The sequence below is a fragment of the Eucalyptus grandis genome, chromosome 6 (genome assembly GCF_016545825.1).
Source record: "Eucalyptus grandis isolate ANBG69807.140 chromosome 6, ASM1654582v1, whole genome shotgun sequence".
In the NCBI taxonomy this organism is placed as follows: Eukaryota; Viridiplantae; Streptophyta; class Magnoliopsida; order Myrtales; family Myrtaceae; genus Eucalyptus; species Eucalyptus grandis.
Genome location: NC_052617.1, coordinates 19144202 through 19165278, shown reverse-complemented (window position 1 = coordinate 19165278; position 21077 = coordinate 19144202). Strand labels below are relative to the sequence as shown.

General features: G+C 41.1%; 4 protein-coding genes across 5 annotated transcripts; 3 read left to right on the top strand and 1 right to left on the bottom strand.

Moving 5' to 3' along the window:
- Window positions 1-73: 73 nt before the first annotated feature.
- Window positions 74-3792, top strand: LOC104448791 (jacalin-related lectin 3). The gene is made up of 7 exons (XM_010062690.3): window positions 74-501; window positions 610-822; window positions 1149-1625; window positions 1711-1938; window positions 2045-2398; window positions 2743-2961; window positions 3060-3792. The coding sequence occupies exons 1-7, from the start codon at window positions 499-501 to the stop codon at window positions 3360-3362; spliced, it is 1797 nt and encodes a 598-aa protein (XP_010060992.2). The 5' UTR covers window positions 74-498; the 3' UTR covers window positions 3363-3792.
- Window positions 3793-5092: 1300 nt separating this feature from the next.
- LOC104448790 (ribosomal RNA small subunit methyltransferase I) lies at window positions 5093-9460 on the bottom strand. Of its 2 annotated transcripts, XM_010062689.3 has the most exons (9): window positions 9146-9456; window positions 8620-8687; window positions 8202-8298; window positions 7974-8102; window positions 7522-7630; window positions 7277-7421; window positions 6991-7033; window positions 6037-6210; window positions 5093-5644 (listed from the first exon to the last, which is right to left on the bottom strand). In XM_010062689.3, the coding sequence occupies exons 1-9, from the start codon at window positions 9377-9379 to the stop codon at window positions 5543-5545; spliced, it is 1101 nt and encodes a 366-aa protein (XP_010060991.1). In that variant the 5' UTR covers window positions 9380-9456; the 3' UTR covers window positions 5093-5542. The 2 variants fall into 2 exon arrangements, with proteins under 2 accessions (XP_010060991.1, XP_039170936.1); XM_039315002.1 differs by lacking the exon at window positions 5093-5644 and having other exon boundaries at window positions 6040-6210; window positions 7263-7421; window positions 9146-9460.
- A 1035-nt stretch (window positions 9461-10495) lies between these two features.
- LOC104448789 (hypothetical protein) lies at window positions 10496-16082 on the top strand. The gene is made up of 7 exons (XM_010062687.3): window positions 10496-10916; window positions 11328-11470; window positions 12348-12619; window positions 12928-13082; window positions 13665-13927; window positions 14369-14431; window positions 15242-16082. Exons 1-7 carry the CDS (start codon window positions 10631-10633, stop codon window positions 15497-15499), a joined length of 1440 nt encoding a protein of 479 aa, XP_010060989.2. The 5' UTR covers window positions 10496-10630; the 3' UTR covers window positions 15500-16082.
- Window positions 16083-16861: 779 nt separating this feature from the next.
- LOC104448788 (26S proteasome regulatory subunit S10B homolog B) lies at window positions 16862-20618 on the top strand. Its single transcript, XM_010062686.3, has 10 exons — window positions 16862-17088; window positions 17741-17860; window positions 18174-18310; window positions 18421-18582; window positions 18720-18806; window positions 18909-18995; window positions 19074-19211; window positions 19786-19977; window positions 20055-20153; window positions 20304-20618. The coding sequence occupies exons 1-10, from the start codon at window positions 16989-16991 to the stop codon at window positions 20376-20378; spliced, it is 1197 nt and encodes a 398-aa protein (XP_010060988.1). The 5' UTR covers window positions 16862-16988; the 3' UTR covers window positions 20379-20618.
- Window positions 20619-21077: the final 459 nt, after the last annotated feature.

The following is a 21077-nucleotide window of genomic DNA, read 5'->3' as shown; positions in this document are numbered from 1 at the left end:
TCGTGGTCCGGATGTGAACAGATTTACCTTCTGTCATGGCTTTGCATCTAGGCAGATGCGCAATGGGTCGTGATCTGCCACGAACGATGCCTCAGTGCTCGAAAAAACAAGAGGCGCCAAAGCAAAGTGCTCGCATTCGGAGATGGGAGTGTATGTCCCACCTAAAAGCGAAATAATGAGCTGTCCATGAGCAAAAACTATGAAGAGAGAAAAGATTCGAGCATTTCTCCTCCCAAAGACCTTCAATGGAGAATTTTCATTCTGGTCATAACTGGAATCTGGTTCTCTTCCCGACCATCCTCTCCCTCCTTAGTGGAGAGAGAACAAGCTTCTTCGACATGATTCTGGAACTATTTTATAATGAAAGGGCACGATCTGAATCACCTTTTTAAGCTCGTCGAACCGGAACAATACCATGACTCAATGCAACATCATTGAACTCCCATCGTTGCAGTTCGCCGGCACCTTCCTCCGCTCTCCCACCCCAGCACAACCAGAATGGTAAGAATTTGTATAGATTGATAATTCACAGGCATATAATTCAAATTTCTACCATTGGCGATCATAAGTTGGGTGTTTCTTTCTTCTTCTGTTTTTTAAACTCTATAGAACATTGAGGGGAGCGGGAAGAAGACTGTGTCAGTCGGGCCATGGGGTGGTCAAGATGGGTTCCGCTGGGACGATGGGGTCTACTCAACGGTGAGGCAGCTGGTGATAGCTCATGGAGCCGGCATCGACTCCATCCAGATTGAGTACGACATGAAAGGGAACTCGATTTGGACGGAAAAGCATGGTGGAAACGGAGGTTGCAAAGTGGACACGGTTGGTAATCTCTAACTGTCTTGATTTGAACCTTGATCATTCAGACACGAGGACTTTTAGGGCTGATTTTTCGAAGCTATGACAGTTGCAATTGGATAAATCAACCGGCTCTCAGTAAAAGTGTATATGCAAGTTCACACTATTCAAAGTTTATTCGAAAGAGGGACTAAAGTCTCTTTTAACACAATTATATTCATCTGAATCTGACCGGAACTATGCTGTTCCACAGCAGAGGCATCACTGCATTTTTCCCTATGTGAAATCATCCTTCACCAGAACGTTTTAGTTAACTCACTAAGCCACATGATCTTACTAATTGTTCGCAGGTCAAGCTTGATTTCCCGGATGAGTTCCTAATCTCTGTTCATGGACACTATGGGAAAATCAATGACTGGGGACCCATTCTTGTTCGATCGCTCACCTTTGAGAGCAATCGGAAGACTTACGGGCCTTACGGCGTCCAGCAGGGGGGCTCTTTCTCTTTCCCATCGACCACTGGCAAGATTGTCGGGTTTCATGGCAAGGCCGGCTGGTACCTGGATGCAATCGGGGTTTATCTGAAGCCGTATCAGAAAGAGAAGGCATCTGGAACTCTGGTTAAAGCTCAGAGCGGTGTTGGTGTTGATGTTGGTTTCGGAACCAACAAGGTAGGCTACTCAGTCGTACAAGGGAGCATCGGGCAGAATTATGACATAGTGCTTGCCGTCAGGCAGAAGGAAGTTCAAGGCAATTGTTTCAGGAGCCAAATCTCGAGACAAAGTTCTAGTTCCGAGGAGTCCAGCGATGAAGAAACCGAAGAGACGGTAAGCTCTTTCACTTATCTAGCGCGTACATCTTTTCGGCAAATTGGGTGGAATGACGAATCACTAAACATCGAGTCTGTTCCAGATGCCCAAGGTAGAAAAAGTGCCCCGGAAAATTGAAGGGCTAGTGACGGTCGGACAATGGGGAGGTTCTGGAGGGTCTGCATTCGACGACGGAACCTACACCGGCATCAGACAGATCAATCTATCTCGGAATGTCGCTATCGTTTCTATGAAGGTTCTATATGATTGGAACGGGGAGGCGCTATGGGGAAACAAGCGTGGTGGAACTGGAGGATACAGACACGATAAGGTCAAACAACAATGTCTGGTTCAGTGCTTAAGCTAAATCCAAGAAAATAGTGAGAATATAATTGCATTTTCATCCTTCCTTTTTTGTTATCTGTACTTTTTCACAGATAGTATTGGACTACCCGGACGAAGTTTTGACGCACATAACGGGAACCTGCGGGCCTCTAATGTCCATGGGACCTACCATCATCAGATCAATCGCCTTCCACACTAACAGAGGAAAGCATGGACCTTTTGGAGAAGAGCGGGGAGCTTCTTTTACTTCAAAGTCGAAAGAGGGCAAGATCATCGGCTTTCATGGTAGAGGCGGCCTGTTTATAGATGCTATTGGCATCCATATGATAGAAGGGAAAGTACCGGTGGCCATCAAGAATAACAAGACTGAAGCAGATCTGGCTGAAGTGGACTATCCTCAATGGTCGAATAAGTTTGTCCTTCCAAAGCAAAGGCCAGCAGAAGAGGTACTGTTCGTTGCATTATGAATGCATCCATCTAATTGGCTCAATCCTATGCGCACACACGTCAATATAGTGTTCATGGTAACCTACAAGGTTCGAGTCTGAGCTAGGCAGGCAGATGGGTTATTGTGAAGCTGCTGGCCTTACTTGTAGATACTTCAGCTGTAGCAACACCCAGACACATGCCTACACTGAGGGCGAGCCCGCCTTACATAGCATGCAACGCACTCATTGATCATACTGAATGGAGCTCACTCATAGCCCAGGGGAGAAACATTGATTATACTGAAAGGAACTCACTCATAGCCTAAGGGATCATTAAGTTTGTTGTCTGTTGGATGTCCCAGGTTGCTTACGGAGTTGTCCATGAGCCAGCTCCATATGGACCAGGCCCCTGGGGAGGGGAATTCGGGCGGCCATGGGATGATGGTGTATTTTCCGGGATCAGACAGATAATTCTGACCAGAACCGAAGCTATCTGCTCCATACAGATAGAGTATGATAGAAATGGACAATCTGTTTGGTCAGTCAGACATGGAGGCAACGGAGGACTCACCACACATCGGGTAATCCAAAAAAATCTCTCTTTTGGAAGACAAATTATTCCTGCTAATCTACTATTTCCCACGAGATACTGAACTTATCGCTAATTTTCTATTGTCAGATCAAGCTGGAATATCCAAATGAAGTCCTAACATGCATCTCTGGCTATTATGGCCCCATCAGCAAAGATGAGTGGCCTCAGCCTCAGTTCATAAGGTCGTTGACATTCCACACGAGTCGAGGGAAATATGGTCCATTTGGAGAAGAAGTGGGTACCTTTTTCACTTCAACTACGACTGAAGGAAAGGTGGTGGGATTTCATGGGCGGAGCAGCCTGTACTTGGACGCCATTGGGGTCCACATGCAGCACTGGCTAGGACACCAGAAGCCGGTGAAGTCCTCCCTCTTGAGGATGTTCCATTGATCCACTGTTTCGAATTCACGATATGATCTTTCAAAAATAATTAAACCTTACTCTGTGACTTATGTTCAAATCCAGAGATAATTATGTATTGGCTCTTTGTAATTTATAGCCCTAGTTGAATAAAAAACACATTGAACTAGATTCTCTCTCTAGATTCACTTGCAGGACTTGAGCAAAAATATGAAGAACACCTTCTAGCAATGCATAGTTCGGACGACTCAGACTATGACTACAATGCTCGCGACAGACGAGACTACTGACCGTACAGGTCACTGTAGTAATTCTGACTACAATGCTCGCGACAGACGAGACTACTGACCATACAGGTCACTGTAATAAGTCATTGTAGCATTTAAACTAGGGAAATCATTGTTCACTGTCACTGTTTATATTATGTGAATAATTCCCTAACGGGAATTTCTAGAGCTTCTATATGTTTTGGACCTGTGAGCTTGGAGCTTGGTCCCTGTTTGTGTGTGACCTCCCACTGTCTTTAAAAGGCAAGGAGGATGTATTGTGTTGGGCAGAGCCCCTCGAAGTAAAGTGAGTGTTTTGTGAAAATTCTCCATGACTTTCTAAACTTATCTTTTTCTCCAATCTGATAGGATCATCTTTCTAAACTTCTCTTCTTCTCTAGTTTGGTAGGATTCTCTGAGAAATGCAGCTCGGATAGTTAGAAATGTTACTATCCTGGCATCTCTGAGTGTCTCTAGTCTCTAAACTAAAGGCAAGAGTAGTTTCTTGCTAAAAGACTATCCGAGCTTGAACGAGAGTTGTTTGCCCAGCATATTTGCAGGAAATTGACTCCATCCTCCAATTTTTTATCCTTTCATATTAAATTCGGATTATCCATTCATACATTATCTAATCTTGAAGGAATATGATTTCCCTGATCAACTCCGCTATGGGAATGACATCATGTAGGTGCTCTAGAAGTTAAGCTTCTAAAGCAATGACATCATGTAGGTGCTCTAGAAGTTAGGCTTCTAAAGCTTCGTTTGGTAACGTCTCTTCCAAGGAACAATTTTTGAACAGAAGAACACGTTTGGTAAACTTGTATAATTTCTATTCCTAAAATAAAAAAGAATAGAAACATGTTTGGTAAACTTATATAATTTTTTAAAAATATTTTTATTTATTATTATTTTTCTTTTTTTCTTCATTTTGGCTGGTTGCTAGCTTCAATCATGACCAGTGACCGGCCAACAAAAGCCAACGGCCTCGCTCTCGGCCTTGCCAAGGGCCGGCGACGCTCCAGTGAGGTCGTCAGCCCTCAACGGCCGGTCGTCGGCCATGGCTGAGGCCACCAGCCAAAAAAAAAAAAAAAAAGAAGAAAAAGAAGAAAAAAAAGTATTTCTCGAAAGTGTTCCGCGGAACAAGAAACAAATGTTTCTTATTCTTGTTTATGTTCCAAATTTGTTCTAAAAAATAAAAGTGTAAACAAACGCATTTTTGTTCTTCTTTTGTTCCCCGGAACAAAAGAACAAAAATTATATTTCGGGGAACAGAAACAAAACCCAAACAAACAGGCCCTAAATGGCAAAACATGAAGGATCTTGAAAGCAATGTAGCTGCGTAATTACGTGCAATTTTGACGCAATAAAAGGAAGATGAAAAGATTAAGGTATAATCTGGAGCTTAATTTTACATTCATCAAGAAAATTTCCTTGTGGGCCCATCTCTAACCTTTTGGGGAAAGTGGTTGACTCAACTTAGCAAGACAGAGAAAGAAAGAGACCAATAAACCAAAATTACTAAGTCCAAATTCCAATACATGCAAAAGTCATTCATAATGTAAATGATCAACCTTTCGAGAGACGCGTCAACTGCTCAACATAGATAATTATCGCCAACAGAGCCATGGCAATTGCAGGAATGCCAACGGACACAGTAAAACTAGCAGTTCCTTTAAGTAGAGACACTACAAGGAAAAAGGAAATTGACTGCCATGTCAGTCATGGACTCAATTTCTATATGTAAGGGATGCCGAATAACTCTCCCTTGGAGTCAAAGTTCTTGTCTCCTGAGAATGTTGACGCATGAATTGGCTAGAGATCACTCCACAGGCCGAAAAGTCCTTTCTGCCTTTTCACTTGCACTTACAGTCTGACAGAGATGAGCTAAAGAGCCTTAGCAGAAACTACAGCATAATATGTCCCAGGCCACAGCAAAATGTAAAGTCAGTCATCTCCACCCTTGCGTTGCTGTCCAAGTTTCCGCAATGCAAGTGAATACACTACCTTCCGACTAGTAGATGTTCCTTCAGCAACCACTTTGACAGCCTGAACAGAACCAAACTACATCACACATCAAGAATGCTGGCCTCATTTTACAAGGATTTGAAATAGATTTTTACTGCTAGAAACTGGGGCCCAAATGGCTAAGCTCTTGCAAACATACGGGTTTTTGAAAAAGGACAGTGACAGCCAGAGTAAACAACCAGAGCATTTCCATCAGCATGTGCCTGTAAGGAAACTTACAGCATGTTTTAATGCACTTCGTTCCTCTTTTTAACATGCATTTGCATTGTGGAACGGTGATACATTCTTGCCATAAGGTCCATAATCATCTATACAAGGTTTAATTGGCCCGGGCATGTGGTAAGCTCCACATTGAACTGTTTGAAACATTAGAAACTAATGCGCAACCAGTACATTCAAAATGAGATCAGTACCGCAGAAAGGCTATGCCCACTGGACATCAAGTGTCTTAGTTCATTTTCAAGCTGGTCCTCTGATGGCATCTCAACAGAACACTCTGTCTTGCCTTCAATCAACAGAGTGATTTCTCCCTTCACTTGACGTGTCAAAAATGCTTCTTTAGCTTCCCCCAATGAACCCCGCCAAAACTGATGAGGCATTACAACATTTTAATAATTTTATGAGGAAAATATAAAGAGAGCTCACCTGAAGCTTCAGATGAAAAAGGTCAATGAAGGTTGTGGTAGGATCTATAAGATAAATTTGAGACAAAAAACTACCTAGTAACTCTGTAGTCACCTGAAATACAATCACTTGGAGGAATGTGCATTTTTCTCACTCAGAGATGACTAGAGTGAAAGAGAAACTATTGACGAACTAATAGATTAAGTTGAATTACTTGAATTGCCAAATGTCACAAGCATCGCTTTGTAACTCAAGCTTGATTTATATAAGCTCCTTGATTCAATTACCAAAAGTAGCTCTTACAATATTATCTGAGGTTGAATTGTAACTCAATCTTAACCTCCACCTTTACAGTATAGTATGATATGATACCCTATGGGATTAAACCTATATACGAGCCATATGTTTACAGATATCATCACTATAGCTTTTGACTAGGTCTTCTCATGTGAATTCAATTATACTTGAATCTCAAGTAGTAAGTGGGCCAAACTTCTATAAGGGCCTATATGCACATTTAGTGGAGAGAGAGAGAGAGAGAGAGAGAGAGAGAGAGAGAAGGCCACGGATGTAACATAAAACTGGAATGTAGGGAGACCCATGTGTAATCGACTAACAGCATGTTCTCATTTATATTCGAACAGCAACAAGCAGACATACCAACAACATCTGAAAAAATTCAGCATGAACTGGGAGACAGCTAGCAAACTTAGCAATGAAATAACTTCTGTAGAATATCCTACCTCTTCATGAATCTTAGTAATTTCCCGAGCCACAACGCATCTTCTGCAAGACATCAAGGTACATTATCTCTTGCAGAAATGAAGCACATATCAGATGCATATGAAAAGATTAAGTTATTGAGAAGAGTCTGTCAGTTGGAGCTTGGACATGCATTTAGAAGGATGCAAGACTTCATAGAGTATTTTTCACTGCCTTCAAATTACATGGAAATTGATAGATTATACTTAGAAATCAAGATGTAAATTTAAACAGACAAATTTTACACACATACTCTGTCTTCTGTACCTCGACTCAATGAATATGGTTGAGGCTTCCTCAAGAAATTGATGAAGCTTATGAGGAGGAACATAGAATATCTGAGTCTTTGCTTCATTTGCAGAAATCAATAGCCTCTCTCTCCTTGCTCCAGAGTGTTTTGGCAGAAATCCAACTTAAGAAGAACGGTGAAATGTTAGCTTCTAAGACCAATTAATAACTAAAGGGGTACTCATTGACTTAGACTTGAATGGCCCTGTCTCTTTTGAACTTACCAAATGTAAACTCTTCTGTTGACAATCCCGAGGCAGAGAGAGCAGCTACCAAAGCAGAAGGCCCAGGGATAGGAATAACGGGAATATTTTCTTCCACACATGATTTTGCCTGGGAAGACTTGCAAGTGTGAGGGACTAGTTCAATGAAAGAGAGAGATTTGACACTATATAGCAATAACACCACTGGCACTTTAATTTCGATATTAGTTAGATATCTTTGAAGCAGTGTATCTCGGATTAGAGTCAGCTAGTTATTGAAGTGCTTCCCCATCCCCATAAGACTGTCATTATCTCATTGAAGATTAGTAACTTGCAAGTAACATCTGTGCATATGGGACCCAATGTTGTACAGTGAATAAAAAGTTTTAAATAAAAACATTTCTGTTCCAACTCCTTACCATCGAAAAGTTCTAAACAGATGTAGAATCTTGAAGAAAAGTGCATCAACTTACTAATTCCGTGCCTGGATCACTGATGCCTGGTGTTCCAGCATCACTGATCAACGCCACTATTTCACCCTGCTTCAACCTTTTTAGCACTGTGTGCTCCCTTTGATGCTCATTGAATTTATGGTAACTTAGCTGAAATCTAAAGCATGCAATTAGAATCACATAATAATGTATAGGCAAAAAAAAAAAAAAAAAAAAAAAAGAGAGTACGGTATTTCTATGGGAACTTACGAGAGGGGTTTTAATATCATAATGATGAAGCAACTTCCCCGAGTGCCTTGTATCTTCTGAAAGTATTACATCAGCTGACCTCAACACGCGAAGAGCACTGCATTTATGATTCCAAGATTACCAAGCATCAGAATCATCCATCATGCGCATGCTATGTACGAATAGTTTGCTAGGACATCAAACTAAATATCGGATGCACTAGGTTGGCCAATGTGCAGCAAAAGGAGGGGAAATGGCATTTTAAGACAGTGATACTGGATGTAAGTAGCCGCGTGATCACAAATTCTAAGACATACAAAATCAACAGAGAGCGCCAAAATATATACATAAGAACCCTAAGACGTATGTAAGACATGCAAGACATGCACAAGGGAAGAGGAAAGGCTTTAGTCACAGCAATTATCTGAAAATTAAGTACCGTAGAGTGATATCCTCGAGATTGCCAATCGGCGTTCCTACAAGATAGAGGCCAGGTTTCAGAGGAGCCTGCACAATCAAATTAAGGCAGCGTCGTGAGACAGCATCAGAGAAACAGTTATCGAAGCAAGCGCGAGAGAATTCGAAGCAAGAATGCATCATCAAGAGCTCATTTCCTTCTACAGAAACTTAAAAGCACACTGAGCATTTCGAGCGAGCTCGACACACTACTGACTGCATCATTACACCGCGAGACCTATCTAAGAACATATCTTCATAGAGCAACATGCTATCCATCACAACAGCAGAGCGCACAGTCTCTTCGAGAGCTTGGAAAATCGCCCGCCGGCAGTAACAAAAACAAGATGATTTCTCAAAGCGTTAACTAAGCTACCACCGTACCACCGATGACGAGCTATCTCCGTTACGCTTTGCTTCACGACAACGGAAATATCCAAACGAAAGAGTTCTCCAAATCGACGAGCGCGCGGATGATTAACAGAAAAGTCGGAGGCGAGAATGATTACGCGCTTCGAGGATTCTTCAGGCGCCGCGACGGAGGGCGGCTCGGGGAGCGGCCGCGAGGCCGAGCTGGAGCAGAAAGAGCGAGGGCGCGGCGAGAGCGAGCGGGAGAGGGAGGGAGGCGGAGTCAGGGTGGGGACGAAGCGAAACGGTGTCGGGCGCCATGGACGGGAAGGAGCGGCGCGGAGAGAGGAGGTTGCAGAGGACGGAAGCTGAAGCTGGAGCTGCCGCAACCGCATCTCCGTCGCTCTCCGGGGAAGTGCCGTCGATGAGGAGGGGGGAGGGAGGAGTGTACTCTTGTTCTTGGCGGCGGAACTTAGATTGGATGATTATTTATCGTTTTTCTTTTTCCCGCTCGTGATTATTTTTAGGGTCTAATATAAAGAGGCAGTCTTCAATTTAAACCATCCTGTCGACTGACGATTAAATTAAATATATAAAAAAAAAAGTTAAAGATCATATGTTATGCTAAAATTCGGGTTAAAATTAAAAAAAAATTAAAAAAAAAAATTAAAATTTCATTAACCTCATTACATATTCTAATATATTAAAATTTCATAAATCATTAATATCATTATCCACTTATATTATCTTTTAATATATTTATAAAAAAAAAAAAGACATGAGGTTTCTTATAAATTTCAAAAATAAGAAGAACACTTTAAATTTAGAAATTACAAGAAACTTTAAGCAATTGAAATTTTGAAAGATTTTCTTCTTCCAATATCCATTAACAGTCGGTCTCAATGCACTTTTCGAAATTATAAAAGTATTTTATAAGGTTTTTACTTTATTAAACAATATGACTTATTTCTCGAGGAATTATTTCGTAGACATTTATATTTATGTGATAAGAATATGGTGAAATATTATTTATCAATCGATTTTTAAATTTTTTTTATTTAATTCAAAAGTGTAAGTTGTACTTCATTTCTATTGACTAATGGCAGTAAAGAAAGGAAGCATTGCTATAAATATAAATAAATAAAGTGAGAGATAATAGATAAAGCATAAAGCAGATGTTATTGAATTGTGATTAAATCAAATTTGCAAGCTTGAAATAATAATGTCATTTTAAGAGGAATCTTGTTAGGGAGCATGTTAAGATCATTGAAAATTAATAAAACACAGTTTCGAAAATGAAGGGATTACAATACAATGCGTAAAGTCACCTACTTCAAATGAAATTTTTATATTATTAAAGCACAATTAATGAGATTTAACAAGTGCATTAGGCACTTTAATGTTTTTCTTTTGTAAGTTTTACGATTCATAAACTTTAATGAAAATAAAATAAAATAATTCCTTTTCCTAAACAGAAAATACAGTCTGGTGCTAGATCTGAAACAGAGACGTAGTAGTTGCAGAATATGTTTAAACCTGGCTCTTTCTCCTTGCCAAAGATGATGGAGGAAGTTGCAGATTGCCTGGTGGAAACCTCCTGAACTGCGCTTGATGCGCGCGAGCTCCACTCGACGGTAGCAACATCAATGGCGAAGCCATCGGGCGCGTGGATCGCAATGCAGAAGCGGCGATGGCCCCTGCTGATCCTCATCCTCCTCTTCTCCCTCTCCACCGCCCTCGTCTTGATCACCAGGTTCGCGTCCGATTCCTGCAACCCTAGCGCCGCCGCCGCCGCCGTCTCCTCCGGCTCCGGCGGCGCGCGGTTCGCCGGCGAGAAGGCCCGCGGCCCGCCTTCTGGGGTCTCGCCCAGTCCGCTTGAGTTCATGAAGTCGAAGCTCGTCCTCCTCGTCTCCCACGAGCTCTCCCTTTCCGGTAGTTACTGGCTGACTCTGAATCTTCCCCGAGTGTAGTTCGGATCGATTTGATTTCGGTTTGCGGGAGTTTCTAAGCTGTTTCGGGTTGCTGGCGGAATGTGAAGTGTATTGGAGTGAGTGATTTTGTTTGGGGATGCGGCGTGGCAAATTATTGAGATTCCGCTCCACGTGAATTGATTTCTGGGCAAATCATGCCACTTTTGGCATCATTGCAGTGTAAAATGCAGTATAAGCAAACTCAGTAGTGGCTTTAGATTTTTTTCTAACTTAAATCCAACCAGAGTTAGTTGCAAATGAATTGTATTCCCTTGAGGCAGGCATTCCAAGCAGGCTGTAGATGTAGTTTTTCACTTTTCCTGATGAGGGTTGCATTAAATCAATTGAAATTTTTTCGGTTCTGTGATGTAAGGTGGGCCATTATTGCTCATGGAACTGGCATTTCTGTTGAGAGGTGTGGGCTCGGAGGTTGTCTGGATTACTAACCAGAAACCAGCAGAGCCAGATGATGTCATTTATAGCTTGGAGCATAAGATGTTAGACCATGGAGTGCAGGTAAATTTTTAGCTCATGTTATTGCTTGGTAGTTTGTTCTTTCGTCAGTAAATATTATTCATTGCTCATTGGACTAGGATTGTGTAAAAGCATCAGAAGAATATTTGATATACTTGGGGTATAGGAAATTGTAAAGGTCACTAGCTTCAATTTGACGAGGAATTGGTAGCATTTTGAGAAATGTTTTGCACAATGATATGCAATCCTCTGGTTAATTTGGAATTCTACAAGTATCTATGGTCTATCTGTAGTGTCAATTGAGTCAAAGCAGCGAGTGTCTGGTCGGTTGCAGCACAAATTAGCATTTCCCGTGGGTTGCAATACTAGCAAATTCTTTGAATGTTCGTCATTGAAGACAAAATTGTCAATGGATTACAAATGAATCCATGAAGTGGCTGTAAAACCCTTGATGGGGCCTGTACAAGCGATGCTTGACAGGCCACGTTCACCCTCATTAATTTAAATCAGATTGGTGAGCTTGAAGCCTTAACAAAACCTTCTTAAGTAACTCCTGCTAAGAAGCCTCTTAGTTAAACACAAGAAAGAAATTTCACTGGGAAAATAGGCCTGGGTGCTTTTCTATTGTGCTAACTGCTAACTTCACTCTGAGGGGCACGGGTTTTGTTGGAAAAGTGTAGATGATCCTTCTTGCATGGGCCAGGGAGACAGAAACCTCCTCAAGAATGAGTAGTATGGTGTTTCCTCAGTGAAATTGCAACAAGGCGTGACATCATCACTGACATCCTACAAGCCTAGCTGATATAGAGTCACACCAGAAGGCTATTTGAGTGTATTTTGATTAGTTTTATAATACATATGAAATGAATAAATTACATCATATTGCTTTTGTCTGAGTACGTTCTGTTCATATAAATAGGTTCTCTCTGCAAAAGGACAGAAAGCCATTGATATAGCCCTTCAGGCTGATTTGGTGGTGTTAAATACTGCTGTTGCTGGAAAGTGGCTCGATGCTGTTCTCAAAGACAATGTTCCTAGTGTTCTCCCAAAAATTTTGTGGTGGATTCACGAAATGAGAGGGCATTATTTCAAACTGGAGTATGTCAAGCACCTACCTTATGTGGCAGGGGCAATGATTGATTCTCACACAACAGCTGAATACTGGAAGACCAGAACTCAAGAACGTCTGGGGTATTCTTCTTGCATATTAAATATTTCATGTTTCACCATGGTTTTCTAAGTCTGTTGATGCCTTTTTCACCAATTGCACAGTGAAGAACTGACTAGTGCTGGAGGATTTCGCACGTTCAACTATTCTTGTTTCTTTTTTTCCCCTTGCATTCTCGGCAAACTCATCTGCTTCTTATCTTTGCATTTGGATAGTTTTTATATGGATGCTTTGCAGCTTTCTAGTGCTGTATTCACTGACATTCACTGCTAGTATGTGGAACTCTGCAATTGTATTTGGCCCATTCTCTTTCTAATAATTATATTGGCAGGATCAAGATGCCTAAGACTTACGTCGTGCACCTTGGAAATAGCAATGAATTAATGGAAGTAGCAGAAGATAATGTGGCCAAGAGGGTTCTTCGTCAGCATGTCCGTGAGTCCTTTGGAGTGCGGAATGAAGATCTACTCTTTGCCGTCATCAATAGTATGTTTTCTACAGTAAATTTCTAATTTTGTTGACTGATTATGTCTACTTGTGCAATTCTAAAATGAGGCCTCTGTTAACTGAGTCCTTTCCATTGGAAGGTTTGGGTCCTTTTATTTGACATATTAGTGTGTAAGGTTGGATTAGACCTATGATGAGGATAATGAGAAACATGAACAAATTTTGGTTCATTGCTGAAGTAAGCCTCATGAGTTTTGTAGCACTGCTCTGCGTTTATGAATTTTTTGAGTGCTTCTTTGCTCCTGCATCCCCCCTTTGCACTTTTCACATCCTTTACTTCTGTGGAACTGCCACTTGGTTCATTCTAGGTATCTGAAGCACTGAAAAAAATGAAGTGGTTCTTTCCAAAGGCAGGATGCAACATAGAGTTCCTCCATTTGGAGCTCACTTCTTCATGAATGAGATCTCTGTTTGAGTTTTTTTTTTCTAAATGCTATGTCAAAATCGACTTAACTTCTATTAATTCATTCTGCGTACCATTTGTTGGTTTAATAGATCGTACTCCACTGGTATAACTTATGCTCTTGAACATTGCTTGTCTGTTTTCTGATCTAATTGCAGGTGTTTCCCGTGGAAAAGGGCAGGATCTATTTCTAAGGGCCTTCTATGAAAGTCTGCGATTGATACAAGAGAAGAAATTGCAGGTCCCATCTATGCATGCGGTGATAGTTGGAAGTGATATGAATGCTCAAACAAAGTTTGAGACAGAACTTCGCAACTTCGTAGCAGAAAAGAAAATTCAGGATCGTGTACACTTTGTCAATAAGACCTTGCAAGTTGCTCCTTATCTGGCTTCAATTGATGTTCTCGTCCAAAACTCTCAGGTATAATGGTGTTCATATTTTACCTCATTTGCCTGAGTAGATGCGTTCATGTTCTTTAGTTGGAGTATCCCCATCACATCAACCTCGTGTCTTCTATGTACCTCAAGACCTGTGCAATTAAAATGATTACTAATAATTCATGGTGGGGCTAGGCTTGTGTATAGTGGTATAAAGATTTGATAAAAAGGGAAGGAATTGTATTTCCAATATGAATGTAGGAGTATGACTCCTGCATGCTGAGTTGAGGATCAGTTGGAAGAGTTAGTTCACCAATTTTATTCTATGATGCACCGTTGGCTCTAACCATAGAATGTTAGGTTTGTTTAACCTTTAGTTTTACTTGATTCTAAATGCTGAGAGAACCACAGTGAGGCCGCTCATCTAGTGTCAGACCAATCGGTAGATCTGACTCACTTGAACATTGTACTCTGTCATGTGTAGGCGCGGGGAGAATGCTTTGGGAGAATAACTATTGAAGCAATGGCATTCCAACTCCCTGTACTGGTAAAACTTATTTAGTTATTGCTTTTCCTTGTTGACTGTTTTATGCATTCCATATTTCTTCTTCATCAACAGCAATTTGTGGTCTCTTGGGATGCTTCTATTATTGGGGTATTTGTTGCATCCTTTGAGGGTTTGTCTCTTGGGATGGCGTTTACCTTTGGCACTGCATATTGACTGTCTTTCATGACAACTATAGTGAATGTTAAGAAACTGTTTGGTTGACTTTTTGCCTTGTCCTTTTACTTTTGATGTTAACCTTTAATAGTTGACATGTTTTCACAAGAAATACCCGAAATCTTTTAAAATATAGAAGCAATTAAAGTCACCCAAAAATGGTCCTTTGTTTTTTCATATTAAAAGATCATTATTGCCTTGGTTGTACATTCAAATGTGACTGCTTGAAAGGGCTTTAAGCACAACCAAACAGGCTGACAGTTGACTACACATTTTCATACTTCTTATGTCATCTATCTGTTCTTGGTCTCATTGTACATTCCATTTTTTCCATTTTGGAGAAACGGGTAGAATTCCTCACCTTTTTTTGGTTTCTCAATGATGATGTTTGTGGAAATCATCTTTCTTATCAATTGTGTTCCTTATCCATCATTAATACTAGGATGTCTAAAGATTACTGCACGGAGTTCCTTCTCTCTTAATTGTGATGGCAGTGGTGGGATCATTTAATGCCCTTTGTGAGGTTTTCGTGCTGCTGATTCGCTTTTCACCATGCGCTCATTGTCTTTGAAATGTTTGCTTGCTTCCTTCTAATCTCCAACAGAAGAACGTTTGTTTTAACTCGTTTTAATCCAGGGGACGGCTGCTGGAGGAACCACGGAAATTGTGGTACATGGGTCAACAGGATGGTTGCATCCTGCTGGGAAAGAAGGCGTGATACCTCTGGCAGAAAATATCATCAAATTGGCGACCCAAAAAGAGACTAGGCTAACAATGGGAAAGAAGGGATACGAGAGGATGAAAGAGCAGTTCCTGGAACACCACATGGCACAGAGAATCGCTTTGGTTCTGGAAGAAGTGTTGCAGAATGCAAGAAGACAGAAGCAATCGTGATAATCTTTGTATTGCGATAAACCAAATGATCATGATTACTTATGCCTGGTGTTCATGGTAAATCCTTGGCAGACGGCATCAGCAATGGCGACCTCCTCAAGGTCAAAATTACACTGAAATGGCATGCTCCCAGAAGCTCCTCTGTATCATGAGACTGTACATAAAAAGCAAGTTATGGGAACGGTCCCGGTGTCGACTCTTTCCTCGGTTGATGGGGTTACAGCAGCATACCAGATGACATCTAACGTTATGTTACAATAGGAAAGATCTGAATGCTGTTTCTCGATCGGGACTGGGATGGCCAACTTCTGAGTCACCCTAACTTCACGAGTAGGTTTATTGCGCTTTTGACCAGTCGTGGAGCCATGCGCATTCCCTGTGTGTTTTAGATACTCGAACAGAGCATGTTCTATTCTTAAGCTGCACCGTCAAATCGAAGAGCACCAGCGACCTTTTCCCCTCGCACTGAAACGGGAATGGACGCAAGAATTGTAATGTTGCATTCATATATCCCCGCCAGCGCTACGTTGTTGCTGCCACGGTAATGACCTGATATTAAACAAAAGCAGAACGTTTCGTTTTCTGGTTTTAGCGGTCGGGTAGTGTTTCGGGTCATTTTTCTTGGACTTAAACTAATTCACTTCCCTGACCGCACAATGTTTTGCTCGTGGCAAAATTTTAGCACGACTTTGCAATTGTACACAAGAAAGGCAGAAATTTTGACACACAAGACAAAATTGACGGCCTCTACATGTAGATCGACCATCGAGTGTCAATCATCAACGTGGCAAATCGACTTTAACTTTGTACAAGTTGTATATAACCTCACATGTACAAATATACACTGCTGATATGGGATACGAAGCCCGAACAACGAATGTCGCACACTAACGTACACATGTACCATGTCTATTAGTTTTGTCAACGACGGAGCACATCACAAGAAAAAAGCTTATAAACTTTATTTAGCATAGTACCTGTATAATCTCTCACTCGAAAAAATGCATAACCGGTTATCCGGCTACCAAGCTATGTACAAACGCACACACCGGCATACTCCTAATTTGTGGTTTTCCTAAGAAACTTAATAAACTTGGGAACTTGTTTGGATTTGCTTTTTAAAGATTCGTTTTTTTTTCCCTAAATTAAAAAAAATAGAGGAAAAATATAGGATTTAAAATGTTCGGAAATAATCATATGTAAATGTATATGCTGATATTTTGCGAATTTTGAAAAATTCGTATGGGTAAGCAGCAGGATTTAGTAAAAATTATTTTTCTGGGCAAGAAATATTTATTTTTCGTAAAGTAAACGAAGCCTAAAGCTCAAATATTAAATTCAAATAGGTTTCTTTGGGAAAAAGAAAGGTTATTCCTCGCGGCGTGGAGAGGTATTAGGCTCAAACTCGAAGAGACTCGCTAGCACAGCGAGCGAACCCGCGAGCTACTTCTCCCGCAAGCACAAAAATTTTCCTCCGCCGAGCTCGACGATGAACGACGGAGATGACGCCGCGCGACGCCGCAGCGCCGTCGCCGACTACCGCAAGAAGCTCCTCCAGCACAAGGAGCTCGAGTCCAGAGTCCGATCAGGTCAGCTACCCCCGCCGGAACCCTAGCTCGTCCTTTTCGATCGCGCGGATCTGCGCGTTTCTCTTTCTGAAGCAACCGCTAGGGAGGTCCGATATCTTCGTCCGCGTACTCCTCGTGTTGACGTCGCGCTAGGCTTCTTACGGTAGATCCATTGTCGCGGCTCGCCCCGATTGGACCTTTTCCCCCAATTTCTGCTCGGTGGATAAATCTGATCGACGCGATTTTGAACTTTCGCGTCGGACGAGCGGGAGGTTTTGGTTCTTCGCTCGAGTTGACTGTGTTTTAGGGTTTCTCAGGGGAGGGCGGTTAATTTATGGCGGCATTTTCGCTCGTTTGCTGAGATTGGCTGATAAAAGCTTAAGTTTTGATGTGTCCTGTGAGGTGAAATTGAATTTCGCTTGTATCCTGTATTGGAGGAGAGATTTGATTGACTACTTTCCATATAGTCTGTTAAGTGCATGAGTTGTCAGAGTAACAACTTTTTCTTCGGTTGAATTTGTCATCTGGAAATCAGGGATTCTTTTTCTGTGAAGAATGCATGCTTTCTTATAGCACCGGTTTAGTTGCTTCTTGCAAGCTTAGAGCAATGCCAGTGTGCTAATTTATCTTGCTTTGATTGTGATGTTTAACTGGCATTGTGTAAAATATGCAGTGAGAGAGAATTTGCGAGGTGCCAAAAAGGAGTTCAACAAGACAGAGGATGATTTGAAGTCTCTTCAAAGTGTTGGGCAGATCATCGGAGAAGTTCTCAGGCCTCTCGACAATGAACGCTGTAACTTCCCTTCTTTACTTGTTACCTACTGCTGCTTAGGATACAATCTAATTAGCTATGTTTGCCTCTGCTTTTTCCATTCTGAAAGTAAATTGCTTGAGCTTCTCACTTAGCAAGCATTTATCATGGAGAGTTATATGTTGAAACTTTGACGTGGAAATGGATTTCCCTCATCAATGTCTTTATTCAGTTGATTATTTGGTTAAGGATTGATAAATAATTAACTCTGTAGCTGGTATTTGTACTTTTAGGATCAAAATCGAACTTTTTATCACTAAAGAAGTATCTGAAACTCTGGTTGATATATGAGCAGTGATTGTCAAAGCAAGCAGTGGCCCCAGATATGTGGTTGGCTGCCGGAGCAAAGTGGATAAGGAGAAGTTGACTGCAGGAACTAGAGTCGTCCTTGATATGACAACATTGACAATAATGCGAGCACTTCCTCGTGAGGTATTTGGGTTTTCCCCAAGGATATGATTGATAGTCTGTAAGTTTTTAGAGAGTCAATGATTTTCTCATGTGATCCTACTGTTTTACAATGGCACTTTATGAATTAACAGGTTGATCCAGTTGTTTATAACATGCTCCATGAAGACCCTGGAAATGTCAGCTACTCTGCTGTGGGTGGTTTATCTGATCAAATTAGGGAACTGAGAGAATCTATTGAGCTGCCTCTGATGAATCCCGAACTGTTCCTTAGAGTTGGCATTAAACCTCCCAAGGTGAGTAGTACGCACTCTTTAAAAGGATAATAGGTTGTCCTGTCTGTGCATGGAAGAGGTATGCTCAGCAGCATTCAGATGGACAAATTCTGACTCTCTCTCTCTCTCTCTCTCTCTCTCTCTCTCTCTCTCTGTAGGGTGTTCTTTTATATGGCCCTCCCGGGACTGGGAAGACATTGTTGGCCAGAGCAATTGCAAGTAATATAGATGCAAACTTTTTGAAGGTAAGATAATATATCTTGATATGCTGCAACGCTGCTTCCTCAGTTAGAATATTTTTTTATGTTAATTTTTTCTGTTTAATATTCACTCTTGCTCAAGTGTAGGTCGTCTCAAGTGCCATTATTGATAAATATATTGGAGAGAGTGCAAGGTTGATAAGGGAGATGTTTGGATATGCACGTGATCATCAAGTAAGAAACCCAACTTGCTATCTACTTACATAATTCTCCCAAGAAACCAATTACGAGATTTTTCTGTTGTTTGTGAAGCCCTGTATCATCTTTATGGATGAAATTGATGCCATTGGTGGACGGCGTTTCAGCGAGGGAACTAGCGCTGATCGAGAAATTCAAAGAACTTTAATGGAGTTGCTGAATCAACTTGATGGATTTGATCAATTGGGAAAGGTACCTTTTCCGGGCAGCCAGTTCATCTTTTATGCTGTTGTGCAGAATAAGCACTACCTTTTGCGGTTGAAATGCTCATATTAATGGCTGGTATTAAGTATGATTATCATGTCATCTTTTTTTAATATGGCTGGGGGGAGACTGTGCAGAGAAAGGTGGGGAGGAAATTTGCCACGTGCTATGTATATGTTGTAGATTGGGAAAGTCTTCCTTTGTGCTAAAAAACATCTTAATCACGATTCTTATAGTGCTTAAGTAGAAGAGTGCTCCCATGCTTTCATTCTCCATGTCACAGACTTCTACCACTTCAATAGCATGCTATCTTTGACAAGATCGTCATAAATTGTTGTTGCCTCAAGTTGTTGATTGGAATGTCAATTGAATTGTTAGGGACTTGGGAAATATTTTGAGTACAGTCCTGTGCTATGTAGTATGGGATGGAGACCTCTTTAGGTAGCTAAAATAGCTTTAATAGGTCCTTGTGGGTTTCAGTTGTTCTAGTTTCTCCTTCATTTTGTCTCTGTGGACCTGCATATGAGATGGTCACAACTGGTTGGAAATCTGGCATTTCCAGGTAAAAATGATAATGGCGACAAACAGACCAGATGTGCTTGACCCTGCACTTCTGCGACCAGGTCGTTTGGACAGAAAAATAGAGATCCCACTGCCAAATGAGCAGTCGAGAATGGAGATCCTTAAGATTCACGCTGCTGGCATTGCCAAGCATGGAGAAATCGACTATGAGGCTGTTGTGAAGCTTGCAGAGGTGAGTTTTGAACTGATTTGTGGTTGTTACTTTTATCCCTGGCAAATTTGTTCTGATTTATTTTTTTATTGCTTTAGGGCTTCAATGGTGCTGATCTGCGTAATGTTTGCACTGAGGCTGGAATGTCTGCCATACGTGCAGAACGTGATTATGTCATTCATGAAGATTTCATGAAGGTAAGAGGCCTTCCTCTTGCATAATTTTATATTTCAGTATTCGTCTTTTCGTCTGAGCAAGAACTGGTTACGTTATCATCACAATTAGAATAATTTTTGTTGTTTGCCCTGATTGAGGATGCCATCTCAATATCTTAATTTATTTTGCAGGCTGTTCGGAAACTGAGTGAAGCAAAGAAACTAGAGTCTAGTGCACACTATAATGCTGATTTTGGAAAAGAATAGTAGACGACTTCTCTTTTTCATTGCCATGGATGCTTCAGCCATAGTTTTTCTTGTTCATTCTGTTGTAATGTGCAATGGGATATTAAATTTATTTGACGAAGTTTCCGTACTCCAATGAAGATATTTGCAGTTCTTGGTTTGATCATCGGACTGCTGATTTGAAAAAGGATCTGTTAGCTACAGAACAACAATTACTTACCATCATATTCATTAGTAGGTATCATAATGGCCGTTTGTGAATCTGTGAATTGTCGCCTTGGTAGGAAGCTCGTTGGTTTTCTCCGTTGTGAAGTGAGACTTACCGGGTCGATGCATCTTTTGAGTCAGTCAAGAGCGATGCAAGAGGCTGGTTATTGCTCCGTCTCTTGTAACTTGCTGTTGGTATAATGGTGTGATCATACATTCTCTGTACCACATTATTCACTTGCTTATGGGTGGACTTGTCATGATAGGTCATGGACTTAATTCTGAAGCTAGGTTATTTGGGTCAGTTATGTTCAGTAAATAGGTCATATATAGGTTTAGAGTTGTAAGGCTTAGATAATGGGGGCGTTAAATGGGCATACAGCTTATGTTGACTTAATTTACTTTTACGACTTCTTTGACTCTCGATTTTATTCAATTTCATGCTCCTACTTTTTGCGCTCTTATCTTGATTGGGGAGTTTTCCTACATTAGAATCAATACAGAGTTATTTCA